Source organism: Chiloscyllium plagiosum, chromosome 13 (assembly GCF_004010195.1).
Source record: "Chiloscyllium plagiosum isolate BGI_BamShark_2017 chromosome 13, ASM401019v2, whole genome shotgun sequence".
Taxonomy (NCBI): domain Eukaryota; kingdom Metazoa; phylum Chordata; class Chondrichthyes; order Orectolobiformes; family Hemiscylliidae; genus Chiloscyllium; species Chiloscyllium plagiosum.
The window spans coordinates 26,933,966-26,954,331 of NC_057722.1; the positions used below are offsets into that span (position 1 = coordinate 26,933,966).

A 20,366-nucleotide genomic window follows, 5' to 3' on the forward strand; every position below is an offset into this window, starting at 1 on the left:
CAGCTACAAATGCTGGAAACTATTTCAACACCCTGAGATTGCACACATTTAAAAAGAATATTACTTACCAAGTGAATCTTTTAAAAAGCTAAAATTTAACTTGAATATCTTCATCTAATTATTGATCCATACTTAATACACAGAGTCCAGTCAATAAATACATTTCTTTTTCGTATTTAAATGTATCTACTACAAAATTGCACATAAAACCCCACAAATATGCTAAATGTCACCCAAATTTAAATGCAAGTGACTTCTTGCTTGAAGTGCACAAAGCAAGCATGCTTAGTTATCTTACAAGGATACTGATTGGTTCAACATCCAGACAAACTTCTGTGTTCATATATTAATTGCTTAAACTCAATGTAATGCTTCAATTATATCATGTAATTAGAAACTCAGAAATAAGTTTATTTTGATTAGAAAACCCATTCAAGTTGAAAGTCAACCTTATAAACTTGAATAAATGTAATGAATACATTTCTCAAAATATCAGGCTAAACTGGTTTATAATATTGTATGCTTTGTGCAACACGTTGCTGTGTAAGCTAAAGATATCAGAAAATATACACAAGACAAAATAATCCAATTTATACTTGGTGCAGCGCAACTTCACATTACACCTGCATGGATTAAACCTGTTACTTGTATCTTAGTATAAGCAAAATGAACCAACTTACATCAACCAGATTAAAGCTTTGTAAGAATTATTTAAAGGCCAACTGAAAAATGTGAATCAATTAAAATGATGCATAGAATTATAACAACTTTTTTTAGAATTATAAAAAATGTCAAGTTAATTTAACCAGATCCTACTGAATAAATTGATAGTTGTCATAGATGTTATTGGTTATGCCTTAACTCAAAGCAACAATTTTCTTTTTAAACAGTACATGAGCCTGCAACGGCTTTTAAAGATTCAGAGATAGCATTGGTGCAATTATCATTGAAGTGCTCAGTAGTACAGAACTTTACAACTGCTAAAAAGAGACAAGTTGAAGCACTTTGTCTTGCACTTATTTCTCACATTTATACAGCAGGAGTGTGCTGTTTAATTGGACTGTGGTTGGCATTAAAACGCAGCAGTAACCAGTAATTAAATCTACTGCATCTCCATGCCAACCAATCAGCACCCTCTTATGTTGCATAAATTGATGCTCCATTTTGAAGTTTAGTTACTTGTTGAAAAGCAAAATGAAAAGCTTCGACTCTCTCTTTTTAGCAACACTTAATGTTGAATTATTAGTTTTTAAACTTACCCTTTCAATTAGGATAAACCTCTGACATTTTATATTTTTAAACAAGTGCACACATTAAACTTATTAATACTTATCCTTGACTGATCATGCTAGGAATATTCAGTATAAATATCTTAAAGTAACATTCTAAAAATGGTCATAATGCAAGAACAATAATCATTACATATTAAGTTTGTCAGTGCTCACGTATAATAGAGAGCCCTTAAGACCCTTGTACATTTTGGCACAACACCATCTGGACAATTACTAGGTACACGTATCTCTAGTTATTTCGGGCAATAAGTACACTTTTGTCCACAGTAAGGATAATTGAAGAAGTACAGATGGAACACAGGCCTGATGTGCAATTGATGGAGCTTCACTGAGTTATATCACTGGACCTAATAAAATAGAAATTCTAAATTCAAATTATGTGAAAAAAGAACGAGAGTACGTCACTCAGCCTTTCAGCCTGCTCCACCATTCAATAAGATCCTGGCTAACAGAATTTAATCTCAACTTTTAATTCCCGCATATCCTGATAATCTTTCAACCCTGAATCTACCTCTGTCTTAAAAAAAATTTGAAAGATTCTGAGTCCACTGCCATTCGAGGAAAAGAATTCCAAAGTCACTCAATCTTCAGAAAAATGTTTCCTCATCTGTCTGAAATAGGCAACCAGTTATTTTTAAACTATGATCCGTAGGTTTAGATTCTAACACAAGGGGAAAATTCTTTTCCTCATCTACCCGGTCAAGTACCCTTCAGGATTTTACCTGTTTTGATTAAGTCATCTCTGGCTCTTCTGAATCCACAGAATGCAGGCCTAACCTTTCCTCAGAACGTACTTCACTCATTCCAGATATTAGACTATTAATAGATAACTATTCTCTCTGCCTATAGAAAGATATAATGAATCTCTCAGATTGTTGTAAACACGTCATTTATATAAATGATTTGGATGCGAGCATAAGAGGTATAGTTAGTAAGTTTGCTGATGACACCAAAGTTGGAGATGGAGTATTCAGCGAAGAGGGTTACCTCAGATTACAATGGGAGCTTGATCAGATGGGCCAATGGGCTGAGAAGTGGCAGATGGAGTTTAATTCAGATAAATGTAAGGTGCTGCATTTTGGGAAAACAAATCTTAGCAAGACTTATACAATTAATGGTAAGGTCCTAGGGAGTATTGCTGAACAAAGAGACCTTGGAGTGCAGGTTCATAGCTCCTTGAAAATAGAGTCGCAGGTAGATAGGATAGTGAAGGCGGCGTTTAGGACACTGTTGCGGCTGTACAGGACACTGGTTAGGCCACTGTTTTAATATGCATGAAATTCTGGTCTCCTTCCTATTGAAAAGATGTTGTGAAACTTGAAACGGTTCAGAAAAGATTGACAAGGATGTTGCCAGGTTTGGAGGATTTGAGCTATAGGGAGAGGCCGAACAGGCTGGGGCTGTTTTCCCTGGAGCGTCAGAGGCTGAGGGGTGACCTTATAGAGGTTTACAAAATCATGAGAGGCATGGATAGGATAAATAGACAAAGTCTTTTCCCTGGAGTGGGGGAGTCCAGAACTAGAGGGCATAGATTTAGGGTGAGAGGGGAAAGATACAAAAGAGACCTAAGGGGCAATTTTTGCACACAGAAGGTGGTACGTGTATGGAATGAGCTGCCAGAGTAAGTGGTGGGTGCTGGTACAATTGCAACATTTAAGAGGCATTTGGATGGGTATATGAATAGGAAGGGTTTGGAGGGACATGGGCCGTGTGCTGGCAGGTGGGACTAGATTGGGTTGGGATATCTGGTCGGCATGGACAGGTTGGACCGAAGGGTCTGTTTCCGTGCTGTACATCTCTATGACCTATTTGCTTCACTAATTTCTTTTAAGAAAGGAAACCTGTAATTCTTACTCAGTCTGGCCTATTTGTGATTCTAACATGGATAATTCTCAATTAACCTCTGAAGTGGCATGGTAAGGCACTCAGCTGCATCAAAACCATTGCAGTAGTTCAAGAAAGCAATCAACAATTATGGGTACCTATTGATGTGTAGAAGTGCCAGTCTTGCCAATGATAGAATGAATAAGAAATATTAGGTGAATTCAAATGAATAAAAACACATCTTAGTATATATAACTTTTCATAAACAAACTAATCTGACAGATTTCCATTTAAAATGGAACGAGTTTCAAGTTCCTTTTACAGCTTGTCTCTAGAGTGAGTTAAAGAAAATGCTTGAGAATTTGAAACAACTGTAGATCCTCCAGGAATCTCATAAGAAAAATGGTCAGGAGTCATATTAAATATTTTGACAATATATATTAGCAGGCATAGAGTATTTCTAGCCAACTGGGATGATCTTATATGAAAAAGGATTTATAAGCAATCTTTTCTAAAATATGAAGTAAAAACATTAAGTGTCTCAAATCAGCATCTCAGGAAACAACAAGCTTATTTTAAAAACCTGTTAAAAGCTACTGCAACAGTCCTTCAAAAGCAACAGCCTTCAAAAATGTAGTAAATGAGAATGAACACAGAAAAGTTTGGCTTTTGAACTAAATTCATTTGCATTTTCTCAACACTGAAATTTACTACTTCCAGGTTTGTTTTCAAGTTAATGAGAATAAAATCTATTCGGAACATCTTTTGTAAAGAAGTGAAATATGTACTTTAAAGCAGAATGGCTTAATTAAAATATGAACTGCAGAAAATAGAAGGTTGACACATCTAAATAGGTGGAATTTATATAAATATTTTCTCCAGTCAGTGATTTTATTGTAAATGGTCTTCATTTCCTTGCAGTATTGTCCTAGAAGGTATATCAAAACATTCAACTTTGTACTTTGTGTAGAACCTTTAATGTGTATTCCATTGGGCGGCACCATAACAAAGACCTTGGCTGAACTGGATTGATCGTAATATGCCCTTTAAAAGCAGTACAGCAAACAATCTGACATTTACCTATAATAACAAACCTCATAACTTAAAAAGAAATCAACCCATTAAGATCAACCTTTTAAACATAAATTATTGTAGGTATACATATATTAAGTGTCCCCAAAATTTTACTAAACTTTTTATTAAAAAAATTAATCCCAGAAGGGATCACTTCCATCCATTCCTGCTCCACTATAGCACTGGATAGGGCTTTAAGAGAACAACTCCAACTTAATTCTGGATACACTGAACAGCCATAATATAAACAGAGAAACTACTGATTATTGAGGTAGCACTTCAGAATATTTCAGTACAGTACCCAGGAAACATATTTCGCTATTTTGTTCGTATACATTAAAAGCACACTAAAATTCACTGAGTCAGAACACCTCAAAGAATCTTCTACCAAATAATTACTTAAATAATTTTCTGGATATATTTCTGATAAACTAGTTTGTGAAATCGGTTGGAACATATACAGATATGGATGGATATCCCTCAGATATGTATGCTGTTTAATGCTTTAAAGAGGAAATAAACCATATCCACTCCCAGTTGAGAAGGTAAACTTGCAATTTTGAGGCAGTCTTGCTTAATTTTATGCAAACGTATCTCAAAAATAAATTACATGCAAGCTTTCAGTTCATCCACAGTTGTAACTAAACAGGAGTTGTTCTTTAAAGGCTCCATCATAAAAACTGATCTATTTCATGCATTTGTCACATGTATCTTAAATTCATTTCAGATGAATACTAAGATAGGCTGATCATCCCAAGAGATATTATGACTGTATACATCTTGTGTACAATGTGGATTTTCTCTAGTTTACTAATTTTTTTTATTTTGAATTCTTCTGTCTACATGTAATGTGATGAAAACAATGCCCTGTACAAGCTACCATCAGCAGTGAGTACAACAGCAAAAACATATTATACATTTTATACACACTGAAATAAAACTTCAACTTTAGAAGTAACTGGGTATGAACTGCACTTGCCACCAACAAAATCAAAAACAATTTTTAATACAATATGGGCAGTTTTACAAGCACCCCATCAATGGATTTTTACTGAACTAACTCCAGTAGTTACTAATATCCAATGATAAAATATAGCAAGATCAAAAAAGCACATTCTTGACATTTGAAAAATGTGCATAATATCTGGGAGATCCCAGTAAAGGCTCTTATCAGCAGAATATTGCAAAAAGCAGGGCAAAAAAAAGTAAGGCAGCTGCAGTTCATTTAACCAGCTCTATATACCCAATCCTTACAAGCACAGAGGTGCCAAACACTTTAAATAAAATGCCATTACATCAACATTGAGAATCGGGGAAGAAGAAATTCGAACAGTTACTTTATTTTTATTGATGGTATTTCATGTTTTCTAGATTTTATTCTTTTTTTTTACAGTACTGAAAACAAAATGAAAACACATTCACGTTTCCCCGAGGAACTGTTAAAGATGATCTCTACATGGGTAAAACGGTGAGCAACCAGACGTTGGGTCCATTTTTGTTCAAAATTATCACAGGGAATGAGGGCTTGATCTGATAATCTAGTACACTTACTGCAATTTATTTGGAGAAGGTCTTCTTAATAATTTTAAAATGAACCTCCCAGTTCATGCGATTATACAGTCCAGAACAGATAAACCTGTTGAATGCATTTTAAAAACAGATAAACCTGTTGAATGCTTCTTACGCTACATAAGTGTATACTTTGCGATCCTCAGGTGTTCGTGCCAAATATTCTCTCTCAATAAGTCCCTCGATTCTTTTTTTAATTACCACGGGGCTTGGTAAGAAGCGAGCCTTCAGCTGCTGAGTCACCTTATGATGAAAAGGGATGCAAAAATGTTAACTATTAAGTACAATAAATCTCAAACTGTTGAAAATTCATTGATTTCTGTAACTAAAAGTGAGATTCTGGGTTTTGACAGTATTGAGGAGGAAAAGGTTCTGGGATTTGACAGGACAACAGTAAGGGCCTTGCAGTATTATAGAACTTGAAAAGCAGTGTGGAGGAAGATTCTGGTTTTAGAAGATACAATGAACTGCAGACTGGGAATGCAAGACTTGATTCACAGGAAAAGGTGGGGAAGGTAAGGGAAGAGTGTGGCACAGTGGCTTAGTGGTTAGCACTGCTGCCTCTCAGCACCAGGGACCCAGGTTCGATTCTGGTCTCGAGCAACTGTCTGTGTGGAGTTTGCACATTCTCCCAGTGTCTGCGTGGGTTTCCTCTGGGTGCTCCGGTTTCCTCCCACAATCCAAAGATGTGCAGGTTAGGTGAATTGGCCATGCTAAATTGCCCATCGTGTTAGGATTATTAGTCAGCGATAAATGTAGGGTCTGGGTGGGTTACTCTTCGGAGGGTTGGTGTGGACTTGTTGGGCTGAAGGACCTGTTTCCATACTGTAGCTAATCTAATCTAATTAGGGGAAGAAGCAGGGTTCTTGGCAACATGGAGTGCCAATTTGCAAACACTGTGGCAGCATTAGGTAGGAAACCAGTAAAACCCAACATCATTGTGGAGGCTCCTGGGGTTTGGCAACATGGGAAGTACAAGCATAAGAGCGATTGATTCAAGGGGATGGGTCAGAAGGAAAAGTCCAGATAAATAATTTCTCACATCGCATGGCCGTAAAATATCTTTGTATATTCATTAATACCTATACTGACATAGCAGAAAAAGAGAGACAGGAAAGGGGATACTGAAGAATAATTTATAGGATATATTTATAGGATATATAATTTATAGGATATGAAAGGGCCCATATTATAAATGTGGATTGGTTATTTGTAATATAATTCCAAAGGGATGATTTTAAGTTATTAAATAATTGTCAGAAAATTGACTGAAATAGTAAGCACAATTAATTTAATCATTCTTGGACTTTAGCAGGAGAAAAACATACTAAAATGAACTATATGCAAATGAACCTGTTTTATTCTTAGATATTTCACAAGTATGTTTTGATGAAATAAATTTTTTTACCTCTGCTACCAGAACATTATGCTGCATCTTCTTCCTTGATTTCATGATGCGGACAATTGCAGCTTCAATTTCATGCTTTCGGTCATCATCTACTTTCTGGCGTGTTTCTTTTCGTTCTGGGTCAGACTCTCCTTGTTTGGCAGCAACTATAAATTCAATCCAATATTTAATGTAAATGTTTACGAATGAAATAATATCAATTTCTAAATTTCTGACATTTCAACTTAAGCTAAATCAGGCTTTCCTTTGATGAAACTGGAAGCAATTAATTAATTTCAAGCAGAGCCACAGCATTTAGTACAACACAGTAAACTAATATGAACTTGGGTCATGGTGTTACAATATTTAAATTTCAGTGAACTAAAAGAACAGCAATGATACATGCTTCTGCAAAATGCCAAAAATTTCCTTCCTGTTCGGTACTTGAGTATTTCAATCATGTGAGCACTTCACTAAACTACCTGAACAGATGGCTTTAGCAAAAGTGTAATATATTGTAATGGTGTACAATTAAGTAGAAACAGTTAAGACTCAATGTTTTAATTTAGATGTCAGATCAAGTATCTCTGTATTTGCTGTTTTCAACAAAGGCTGAGCTTCTACAAACACTGTTATTCCATTTACAGGATAAAAGAAAGAAGAAATATAAGGATAACAAGAAACACCACTTCATTTCTGGTTGGACTTTGGTATTAAAGTTCTTCCATAATAGCAATGATCTCCTTCAACATTTTTACCATCAGTTTATTAATCAAAAATGCTCTGAAATTACAAATATTTTGATGTTTTCCACAAAATATAATTTCCTTTCAAAATATACTGGCCTTAACACTTCCATGATTGTTTCTTCTAATAAAACTGGGAAGGCATGAGAATTTGATATAATATGTTGCAACTCCTAGTAACAAAGTATGATTGCCCAGACAATGAAAGATGTAAGGCAGCAAGTTGCTGAGGGGAAGATAAAGTGGCTGTCATTCTAAGTATGAGCTTGGAGGTGGTCTTCAGGTTAGCAAGAGTCAATACAGAAGATTGAAGAAGAAAAAAAGAGAAAAAATATAAGTGGAGGAGTCATTGTGAATTACAACTATAGAATCCCTACAGTGCAAATAGAGACAATTTGCCCTATCAAGTCTACAATATCTAACCCAACTAGCCAACTTTGTTCTACATTTTTGGATTTCTCTCCACAATGAGAAGTTTCAAGGCTCATCCACTTTGACAAAATATTAGGTGATTTTGCATAGTCTCATCTTTTTATTTTTGCTTATTACTCATTTTCCTTGAGTATATTTGTTAAGGACTTTGGAAAATATTGGTAAATTATTCATTCTTAATTGAACTAGTCAAACATTTGTATGTGGTTACACCTATCTATGGGAAAGATATTAATCTAAGTCTAATGAGTTTCTTTTACTTTTAAAAACAAACCTGTTTGAATCTTGACTCTGTGCAATTTTGATGTGAACTGATCATTCACTATAAAAACGTGACCAGGCTCAATTTCTTTCGATTTGGGCTCTTTGCTAAGGACTCGTTGTGTTGGTTTTCCACATGCTAATGACTGAAGTGCTCTGATCAATTCTCGTTCAGGAATATCTGTTTCCTGCTGAATTTCCTGTAAAGAAGTTACAGCACTTTAGAAAGAGTATATATACAATTATACCTCATTTTCACATGCATTTTGTTCAGCATTAGGCAAGTGATCGGGCTTTTAGGAAAAGTGGAAGTAATTAAATAGAACAATTCTAATTCTGACTCAGTCTACATTGTTGCAAGGTCAAAACGCTTAATGGAAAAGCATATTATAGAAGAGAAAACATTGTGAAGAAGAGATGTATCACAAACATTCTCAGATAAAACCATCTTTGGTAGTGTTGTTTGCAGTCTATGCACTAACAAACAGGAAAATTGAAACACCAACATCTCTCCTATAAACACATTTTTTGCATAACTTGCCAGTATCAGTATAAAGAAAAACAAAAGCAAAATACTGCTGATGCTGAAATGCCAAAAAAACATTAAAATTCTAGTTTCCTGGGTTTTCACCAGAACAAGCAAAAACAAATGTAACCACGTTTACACCTCATATAGGCTATCTTGTTTCTTTGCTTGTTCTCTACCAGCCCCTTTTGCCTTGCACCGTCCCTTCTGTTATCCAAGCTCTCCTGTTTTGCATCCCATACTGATCTCCCCATTGAATCTCCTCTCATTTCCTTAAAACTTATTAGTTTCCAACTCTTTTTCAGTTCTTACATTAACTATTTTTTCCTCTCCAGAGATGCTGCCTGAATTGAGCACATTATTTATTTATGTCACTATAAGGTGCACTGTTATAAACTTAAGTAGCAATTCAACTCTCAAGATAATTTTCCTTAATCTTTTACATAAAAAAACTGAAGTACAAACTGATCTGAAATCAACCGGCCTGTTTATCGACTCAGGTTTTTACAAAATTTAGCTTCTCTCACTGACCAGTAATGCAATTTTCTGTTAATAATAATGTATAACTTTATCAGTCCGTACTGAAACACATTTAATAAAAATGATAAAAATAACCTACATCACACCAGCATCAGAACAGTCATTGGCTCTTTACATGCAATTATCTTGTGGTTAAATAGGCATGAAACAATTTAGTAGGAAGCCAAGTTCATGTCCTGTGAAGCTACTTCAGCAAAAAATTATTTTCCCTAATATGGCAGACTTTAACATGTATCGGATTTATGTCATTCTCACCTCAAATGTGTATTTTTCTCTATTGTTAAACAGCATTAATATAGTCATTTGGAAAGTAGATACTTGTAATATGTGCTTTCTGGTATTCGAGCCAGTTACTTGAGCTCCACCTACTCCAACCTCAGAACCATCTTCCTATTAAGACAAAATGTATAATATAAGTGACCACATGGAACTTATTTCAAAAATGATTGCAACATTAACATGTAAAATATGATTTCACTGTCTTTGACTGATATACACATGTTTACCAGTTTAAAAATGGCACAAGCTTGACTGCATTTTAGCTTAACTGACTAAAATCCAGGGGCCCCAGGTTGTGAAACTTGAAAGGGTTCAGAAAAGATTTACAAGGATGTTACCAGGGTTAGAGGGTTTGAGCTGTAAGGAGAGGCTGAACAGGCTGGAGCATCAGAGGCTGAGGGGTAACCTTACAGGTTTTATAAAATCATGAGGGGCATGAATAGGATAAATAGACAAGGTCTTTTCCCTGAGGTGGGAGAGTCCAGAACTAAAGGGCATAAGTTTAGGGTGAGAGGGTAAAGATATAAAAAAGACCTAAGGGGCAACTATTTCACGCAGAGGTGGTGCATGTATGGAATGAGCTGCCACAGGAAGCTGTGGAGGCTGGTACAATTACAACATTTAAAAAGGACCTGGGTGGTATATGAATAGGAAGGATTTCGAGGGATATGGGCCAACTACTGGCAAATGGGTCTAGACTAGGTTAGGATATCTGGTCAGCATGATGAGTTGGACCGAAGGATCTGTTTCCGTGCTGTGCGTCTCTATGACTCTGAGTGCTTTGTTGTAAAAGTAAATTACATAAAACTAGGTGTTTTCTTTTTACATTAACAGACCTGAAAAGAAATTCTGCATATAGTTTTACATCAAGAATAAGGAGTTGACCGTTTTTCAAATTTCCTTTCAAGCACAAGACAAACAGAATGCTACAACTGAATTTTTGATGGTCTCCAAAACAGCAGTTAATTGAGACTAAATTTCAATTTATGATGCAAATATAATTTCTTCCTACCACCCATTCAAACTGATTAGCAAGCAGTCAGTTACTCAACCTATCAGAAAATTATTATACGCTTAACAAATGCTTCATTTATCAGCACACATAAATGCAAATTTTAAACAAACTAAAGTAATCTGAAAGCAACTCTAAATTGCTTTACTTTCTAAAATCTTGAGTTTTACTATGCTTTTTAAGAAAATAAACACTCAGAAGATATTTAATTCTTGCATGAAGGGAAAAAAGGCAAGAGTACATTTTTGAAGTACTTTTATCAAGGCTTGGATTGTTTAACCACTTGGAGTTTAAACTCTAACTCTTATATTCAGAAAAATGCTGCAGATGCTGGAACTCTAAAATAAAAATAAAACAATGCTGGAAGCATCACAAGTACGTAGGATCTAGGAGAAAATGTTAAAGTTCTCCCACTGGAACTGGTCAGAAGTTTAAAGAATCACCAAAGCTGAAATGTTCCCTTTACTTTCCTGTCTCCATTGATGCAGCTTGACCTGAACGTCATCAACCTTAACCTCCACATTGATGAATTTAGCATTACTACATTACAATTTTTCTGTAAATCGTTAGCATTAGTTCAAGATTTTGCCCAAAAGCTTTACAATTGATTGCCTTTTTGTACAATGTCATAAAGGCATTTTAGCTCAGGTAGATGCAATTAAATTTGATTACTTTTCCTTAAAAGACATTAATACAATTGCTTGTAATCAGCACATGATGCAAACATTTATTCAACTGACTGGGAGGTTCTCATGCACTTAACCCAAATACTTAATACTGAATGAATGAAAATAACGCAAATGGTTTCCTCTGTAAAGCTATTTTTTTGGGCTCAATATACGCAAAATGAACCGATGCTGAAATAAACAGTTCCAACGATTAAAATTTTAGGTAAATTTTGAATTCTTATTTCCATTCTTTGTAAAACTTAATTTGTAATTAAATTCGTGTAAATTAGTGCTTTTACCCTTTCAAAATGTAATGTACTGTATAGACCACAATACCCCCTTTGAAGTGTTTCATAGTTCAATTTAAGGCTAAGAAAAAGCCCTAAATGTACACACAACTTTTGCCGAATAGAACCATACTCAATCAAGATTGCCAGCAAAGTGAGAACAGCTCCCTTTATTTCCAGTTTATTTTAACAATTAGTGCATTTTCCTTCTCTTGCATTTAACCAATTTGTAACAGTTTCTAGGTGTTTATTTCATTAAGGCACTTGCCTTTTTCACAGGTCCATAAAAAGTGGCATTTAAATCTGCTGAACCCATGTGGTGTTGGAGTGTGAGCTGTCGACCACTGTGCTTTGCCAAGTAGAATCTGCAATTAAAACAAAAATTAGCATTTCCAAACATGTCTATAAAAATCTCTATCCTAAAAAGCAAGACAAATACAACATCACTTAATGGTATTTCAGAATGATTATGATCAAAAAGTACTCAATACAAGTGTATCGATCCTTAGTTGTTTTTGAACAGTGTTATAAATTTAGGTCTTTACAAGACTGTGTTAAAAGGTGTCCTTTAATTTAAGCCAAAACAGTGAGCTGAATTTTCCCGAAGTTTGGCCAAGTGTGAACTTTAGGAGAGTTTCTCTGCATGCTCTTGAGAATTGTTTCTCAGTTTTACACTGCTCACCTCTAATTATCCACAGCATTGCTGCTGCAGTCACCACAAGTGCTTGCTGCTGCTGGGACTTAAAAGGTTTCCAGTCACTGACACCAAAATTAAAGTTAAAAATCACACAACACCAGGTTATGGTTCAACAGGTTTAATTGGAAGCTCTAGCTTTCGGAGTCCCGCTCCTTCATCAGGTCGTTGTGTCGATGAAGGAGCGGTGCTCCAAAAGTTAGTGCTTCCAATTAAACCTGTTGGACTACAACCTGGTGTTGTGTGATTTTTAACTTTGTACACCCCAGTCCAACACCGGCATCTCCAAATCATGACCAAAATTAAAGCCCAACTACGCACCTGTTCAAATGCTACAAGCTAGGAAAAGTCTTTCACTGTTTCAGCATGAAAAGGCTTGCACGGGAGATGGTGAACAGAGGTAAGTTGGCACCTGTTTTGCAGACAAGGATCAGGAGGTCCAGGACTGAATGGAGAATCAGATGGCTTAGCACAGTCAGAGGAGATCACAACACCACACTTTCCCAGACTGGTTTGAAGTTGTCACCCAGAATAGTCTTGAGTCCACATCCGGAGGAATGACTAGCAATGCTGTAGAACAGTTAATGAACTTCTAGGCTCCACATAGGTAACTGCTATCCTCCTCTCTGTGATCTCACATTCTCCGACTCTGCCACTGCAGACACCTCTCACCAAGGCTCATTGTCTACTTTCCCATTCTTGTGTGCTGCAGCTTCATTCAATTGCTATCACCCGCCTTATTCATTCAAATGATTAGCTACTGCACTTCCTACTCACTCATGGCACCTCACCACCATTCTCTCACCTGCACCAAAACTAACAGCTTAGCAATCACTTTCATGCAAATCAATCCCTGCCCTTTTCTCATTTCGATAGAAACACACAACAGGGCAAAGGGGGTCAAGTTGCATGGACCAGTGATCAAGACTCAACTGTTCACACCCAATGAATACAGAATTCTTGTCTTAGCAGCAGTGGACCGTGACTGACACCTCTGTGTTTCAACAACCAAGTACAATTCATTGGCAAATGTTGTGCTGCTCTCCCATAACCACCACAGAATATTCTTAACATGTCCAAATTTCTACTCCTTTTTTGCAACTCAAACCCACTTTTGTATTATGCAGGCATAAGCAACACCCAAACAAACTCTGCCCTAAAGAAACCAGCCTGTCCAGACATCAGTGCCTCCTCTTCAGTGGAAAGCAACATAGATCTCGAGGAAGCAGTGACAAGACTGTGTCCTATACTTTCGACCAGCTCAGGTACTGACATCTCGGTGGACTAGATTAGACTTGGGAGCACTGCGGTCAGCACATTACTGGCATGTCTCCGCAGCTGGCCAACAAAGAAACACCCCAAGTCACTTGCAATCAGGGTTACCAGAGACCAGCACTTGCTCAGCGCCAAGCTCATATGGTGGAACCAATATGAAATTACAAGCAGTAGAAAAAAGTCAAAATGATTTGATTATCAAATACTCTTAAAATAAAATTGCTTTTTTGGAAGCTTTACCTTCGAAAGACTTCAAAGGCATGTCGCGGTGCCGGGGGGATGTTACATTTTGGTGTAGCAGACTGAGTAGGCCAATACCCTGTAGTCAAAACTCTTACAGTTAGGTCGACACCTCCTAGAGAAACCTGAAGTGAAAAAAGGAACCAAGTTCATTTTATATATTTCTATATTTACAAGACGCATTGCACTTGGTAAAATATAATGGTTTAGGTTCTACTGTGAGTGGCAAATGATGCCATTTCCAGCTGACCTAAAAGAAAGGTGTCCAAATGATCTTGATGACATTGATTTAATCTTTTATGACATTAGTTTGATCAGACAGGATTCATATACCAGCTATTATCATTAAGCAAATTAAGTAGCCAATCACTTGGAAGAATTTTCAGAGGCAGTAAAACCCTAAAGTAAAATTTTACTGCTTATCTTTCACTTCACTACATAGGAAAAAGTGGTAGAGATAGAAACGTGGAAAACTTTTTTTAAAAAAACCGATTCAATTTAAGGAATGTTGAAATACGATGTTCCACAAAGATATGTTTATAGAGCGAAAAGAGTTGCTCAGGAGTCCTTACGGATCTTGCACACAATTAAAAATCTAACTTACTGCTGACTCAACAAGGTGGAATATTACACCACAAAAGGGGAAGCCTCTGCCAAATGAAGTGATTTCTGAAGACTATTATTGCACGGATATCCAACAGTACACCCCATGGAGGAGCAGGGAATGCTCCTCTGAATTTTCCGTTTAACTGCATTAAGTGCAGGTGGTCATGGTTCCTATTGGTTTCACAGTTATGATCACTGTGGACATTAGTGCTTTTGCCATTAATACAGTTGCAAAATCTGGCTGTTGTCCATTGTACACAAAAATTTAGTTTGTTGGTGATGTTAAAAAAATGGATTCAGTCGTTATAAATCTTAAGTTATTAAAGAGTACAAAACTTTTGGTGACCCTATGCTTACGTTTTGATGCAAAACCAGTTCCACTGGCGATTATGTTTTGCCAGTGGATGGCTGGATAGAAGAAAAACTTGTTGAATAAGGAAAATCTACACTCCTAATAACACAATCCCTATCAATCCTAGTCTACAAACTAAAAACATTTAACAATTAATAGATAATAGTCCAGTATCCAGTGTCAGAAACTTGGATTTTCAAATCACTTAGAATTTTCCATACCCTGTACGATACTAATCACTTTAATGGAAACATCATCTCACCCCAGTAGTTTGTAAGTGTTGTCGAAACTCATCCATCGTTGTATTTGAGATACTCATGTCCCTGAACATTCCTTCCAGTTTAGATGTGAACTGGCAGCCACACTCCGTCTAAAGAAAAAGAAACATTTAACATAATGATTCAAGTCAACAGATGTAATCTTAATGTACGGACAATAATCCAAGTCCCAAAAATGTTGCTTCAAAAAGGGAAGCAACCTTGCTGACGGAATAATACTTATATTTTGCCTATAGCCTCTGAATTCAAAGGATTAAATTGAAACTAAAGCACTATTTGGGCTACATAAGATGCCTTGGTGAAGATTAAAGTAGAGGTAAATTAATTTCAGAGCTGAAAATGTGTTGCTGGAAAAGCGTAGCAGGTCAGGCAGCATCCAAGGAGCAGGAGAATCGACGTTTCAGGCATGAGCCCTTCTTCAGGAATCAGGGTTCATGCCCGAAACGTCGATTCTCCTGCTCCTTGGATGCTGCCTGACCTGCTGCACTTTTCCAGCAACACATTTTCAGCTCTGACCTCCAGCATCTGCAGTCCTCACTTTCTCCTAGTAAATTAATTTCACCCAATTATATTCCAATTGCCCAAACTACATACATTTGTGAATCACAACAGACTGCCTGCTTCCCTTAAAACTACAGAAATACATATTTTGCTAGTTCAATATAAAATTATGCGAAACTGAAACAATGATCACACAATTTTCACACAGCTCGAAAGCCAATTTGCAATGCTATTTTTACCAGAACAAGTCATATTAAAGTTTCAAGCTGCATTCTACTTCTGAATCAGTGCAACTAAGCTTTCTGGCAACCTGGAGCGCTAAACATTTTTGGTAAAAAGGCAAGTATAAACATTTAGGTTAATCAGTGTGAAAACTTAGATAACACATCACATTCCACTTGTGAAGATATCTTATTTTTAAAAACTTATTTTCAACCTCCTTATCCCTAATAATTAGTATGGCATTTATAATTCACTGCATAATTTTTCATGCTGTATCTTCTACTTCTCTCATGCCACTTCCTCTAAGCAGTACATAAACAATTAATTACAATTGCACTTTTACAGTGCAAGATTAGAGTAAGAAGATATTCACCATTATGAATGTAAATGTGATTAGAATGCTTTTTCTTTTAAAATACCAGGCTACCATAACTTAAGATTTACATTTTTACCTTAAGTTTCGAGATCATATTTTTCTCCGAGTCATCAGATACACTTTTGTTAGTGAGAAGCCTTCTGGCCAGATGCTGCTTGTAGTATCGCTCAAACACATCTTTCTCTTGCATAAATCGGAACAGTACCATGGCCTTGTCCAAGATTGTCTCAACTTCTTGTTCTGTCAACTTAATAGAAAAAGAAAACTCACCTAATATGACACCTATAGCTTATGTTTAAAGTAGCATTTAATCTAAGTTCAATTTCAACACAGGACATTTACTTCATAACTGTAAATATGATTAGAGTACAAATCTTAACTACAGTTCACCGTATGTCTTTCCACAGTTAAGAATTCAATCCAAAATTTATATAAAATCATTTATTTGACCAAGTGAACTGTTTTCTCTATCTGTTCTTCACAACACATATATATTAAAAAGTGACTGAAATTTCTGCAAAATTTTCATCAAATAAAACAATAAATGGTATGGAAGCAAATGTAATATGGTGCTGATAGTATGTGAAGCCATTTTGTGGTGGAGAACTTTGAATTTGCATAAAGATCCATCACATGAAGGATCTAGCGCTCGCAAAATTATCCATGCACATGGACAGAATGCCTAGTGTCAGATGACTGCAGTACTTCATTGGCACCCATGGTCATGTCAAAGTAGTGTCATGTCACTTGTACCCATAGTCGCTCATATCTAAAATCTGATCCAGGTTCAATTTTCCTGCAACCACATTCTACATTCAGCTATCAGCAGTGAAACAACTGACCACAAGTCCATCAGGAAGTGGTCAGCATGTTGCATCCTTGAGACTCTGCAGTAAAAGAGAGGGTGGATCCTGTCGCATGGTTCCTTTAGCAGACTGTCAAAATCATTTGGCAGAATGCCTCATGACCAGAACTCTTTAACAGCACCAAGACCTCGCTTGGCTAGTGGTGAAAAGAGTATTACCTGTGAGATTCTTCTTGTATGCCTGTTAAGTCTGCGCCACCAAATGCTGCCCTCAAAGCAGCTGCAGGGGGATTGAAACAGTCACACATCTCCTTTTGGATTGTGCCTTTTGAAATGAAGTCTGGAGAAAGATACATTATTTTGTGTCGAGGCTCATACTGAGCAGTTCTGTGATGCAGGACTCTGCTCTACAGACTATTATCCAGGACGCATACCAAGATAAATATCAACTGTGCCTGGAGGACCATCAACTTGGTGAAAGATGCTCTTGTCAGTCTTCCAGAATAGGGCGTTGACCTCAACCAAGTGTTGCACATTGGCACATTCCAAGATCCAGGACTACATGCTGAAGGACACACTAAAATTTGGGGTAGCTGCTGTCGAGGTGCAGTGGGGAAAGACCACTGTCTGGCATCTTCCTGCTGAAGCACAATGGGAGTCCATTCAGTTATCAGACACTCTTGGTGCCTCAAGAAATGTAAAAATAGTCTGGTTCAAGAAAGATAGATGTGTCTTTGGATTGTTTGATAGAGTCAAACTCCAACATTTGCATGTTTGTTTCCTTCATACGTTACTATACAGAACCAAACTGTGCCTGTGATATGTATTATGAATAAAGTGTGTTTTGAAATTAAAAAAAAACAGGGCTCACTGCTGACTTCAAACTTCTATCAGAAAGATCTAACAAATCTCTATAGCAGAGATTTCCTTTTACCAAGATTAGTTTGAGTTTGCTTCAAATCAAGGGAATATCCACGAGTCCAGCAGCAGCAATGATGTTAAGCAAGGAAGGCAGCCATACAAATTTAAAAATCCTCAAACAGCAAAACAGGAAGTAAAATACTCTGAACTTGTTAATTTTCATTCAACATTTTAGAAAGTGAAATAAATTATTAGGACATATATATGAAATTAAGTTAAGTGAATTATCAAATGTAAATAAAACTTAAATGTAGGAACTTGACATTTGACAAATGTAGGACAACAGCAATTATTAACTCAGCAATCCACATTCAACAAAATGCAGCCCATAGAGGCAAGGTTTCCCACAGCGATTCTGCAGTAGGCTCTGGACCGCTGTCACTCAGGAATTAAGCGAGATCAAGGTTCACTGGCACTCAGACAGCCCCAGCACAAGGGTTTTTTTTAAGCAGGTAGCTGCTGCTCAGTGTGGTGTGGGTGGGGCCGCCATTAGTAAGTGTTCCTAATCGAGACACCAATAACCACAATCCCAACCATACAATTCGCAAGAAGGCAGCCAAAGCAGCTTCTGCAGGTAAAGTTCCCACCCATCATTTGTAAAATACTGACACATGTAGCTACTAATCAGTCACTAATGGACTTAATTAGTCAAAGGGCAGGCAGGTCATCTACCAGGTCACGAACTGAACACCAGAAAAGGAGACAGGACAATTAACTTATTTTATGTTTCCCTACCTCCCAGCCTGCAAGTTGGGAAATCTAGAAGTCTGGCCACAGGATCACTGACAGCAACTTCTGTATTTCCATGCTCAACTGCACACCTGCAGACTCCAAAAACTGCAGTCAGTTTCAGGGAAGTGATAAGTGAATACCGACGGTTTCACTATAATTAGGATCTCAAAATCTTGGTCAATTACATTCAATTTCGGTTTGATTAGTTTAAATTCAATTACATAAAATCAGTACACAAATCCATATGTTTTCAATTACTGGTCACACTATCTAATCAAAACAAATAACTGAAGCCAGTTAACCAATTAAAGCAGACCAAGAGCATTAAAACAGCCAACTGAAAAATGTCAGATTTCAGAACAATCTGACACAGAAACATTTCTGTGTTTCAATCACAAACTAAAGACTTTTTGATTTTATTAGGAGATTGCATTGTTGAGTTTATCCTTAATAAATTATTGTGGGTACCTGTGTTTGATGTCACCTCAGCAAATGTGCACACTGCGATGATTTGACAGATTTTTTTTGAGAGATAGGAAAGGACTTTGATATTTGAAAGATTAAAAATACACAGTTAACATGAATTCAGCAAAGACAAAATTAGCAGTTTAACTGTGGAAAATATCAAAGACTTAATAGAATTGTGAAATGTACCAACTTTATGAAGGATTGAAAGGTCAGACAGCAGCAACCTTAGGCTACAGTAGAACAGCCAGAAAGTAATTGAGAATCTTGGATATTATCTAACCAGTTGCATCAGCAGAAAATAAAGATACTATTTGCTTAAGCTCAGCAGTTTCATTACAGTTCTTAAGTATGCAAAATGCTGGCATGCGTTTAGGAAAGATTGGAGCATACAATATGTAACTTAAATAGCATCAGCAAAACATCTGGTAGAATGGCTGTCAAAATGTGAGAGGTAATTTCGGTTTAAACTTTAAGATGTGCCTGGACCACAGACTGATCTATAATAAAAGACAAAACTTTTGTTTCTTTTCTAACAACCATTTTATATACTCAAAAGTAGAATAGTTTAAATTGTGCAGAATGCTGACAATTTGTGAGCGATAGTAAAAACAAGCAGGCTCTTGATTGATGAAGCCATTCACACAGCAGGGAAGGATAAGTCCTTGACTGATAAGACTCCAGGATGGGAGAACGACTTGAGACATCTGTTTCAGATTAAAGCCTTTGACTGATAAAAACAACAAACTTTGGAGACTCTAGAGCCTTTTGTTGCAGACTTTGTGATAAAAATAATGATGTTTTTAAGAATGTGAACCTCATGGCTTGTTAGAGCCAAGGAGGGGAGGGACTTGTACTGTATATAATGGGAGACTTTGTAAGCCTCAGCGCGCCTTTTCTTTAAGGGTGCCCGACTCTGCAGACTTGACTTGTTAATAAAACTTTGTTTTCCTGAATTTGTCTAGAGCGATTATTGAGAAGCGATTTTCGTTTCTAACACCA

The 20,366-nt window shown here is 36.6% G+C and overlaps 1 protein-coding gene across 1 annotated transcript in view; it reads right to left on the reverse strand.

Moving 5' to 3' along the window:
- Positions 1-4,074: 4,074 nt before the first annotated feature.
- The window catches only part of cul3b (cullin 3b), a 63,909-nt gene continuing 47,617 nt past the window's right edge, over positions 4,075-20,366 (reverse strand). The window contains exons 9-16 of the mRNA XM_043702096.1: positions 16,518-16,688; positions 15,327-15,434; positions 14,107-14,231; positions 12,166-12,262; positions 9,907-10,041; positions 8,599-8,785; positions 7,168-7,313; positions 4,075-6,002 (exon numbers count right to left, since the gene is read on the reverse strand). Coding sequence (XP_043558031.1) covers positions 5,871-6,002; positions 7,168-7,313; positions 8,599-8,785; positions 9,907-10,041; positions 12,166-12,262; positions 14,107-14,231; positions 15,327-15,434; positions 16,518-16,688 — 1,101 coding nt within the window. The 3' untranslated portion in view covers positions 4,075-5,870. The remainder of the gene's footprint in view (positions 6,003-7,167; positions 7,314-8,598; positions 8,786-9,906; positions 10,042-12,165; positions 12,263-14,106; positions 14,232-15,326; positions 15,435-16,517; positions 16,689-20,366) is intronic.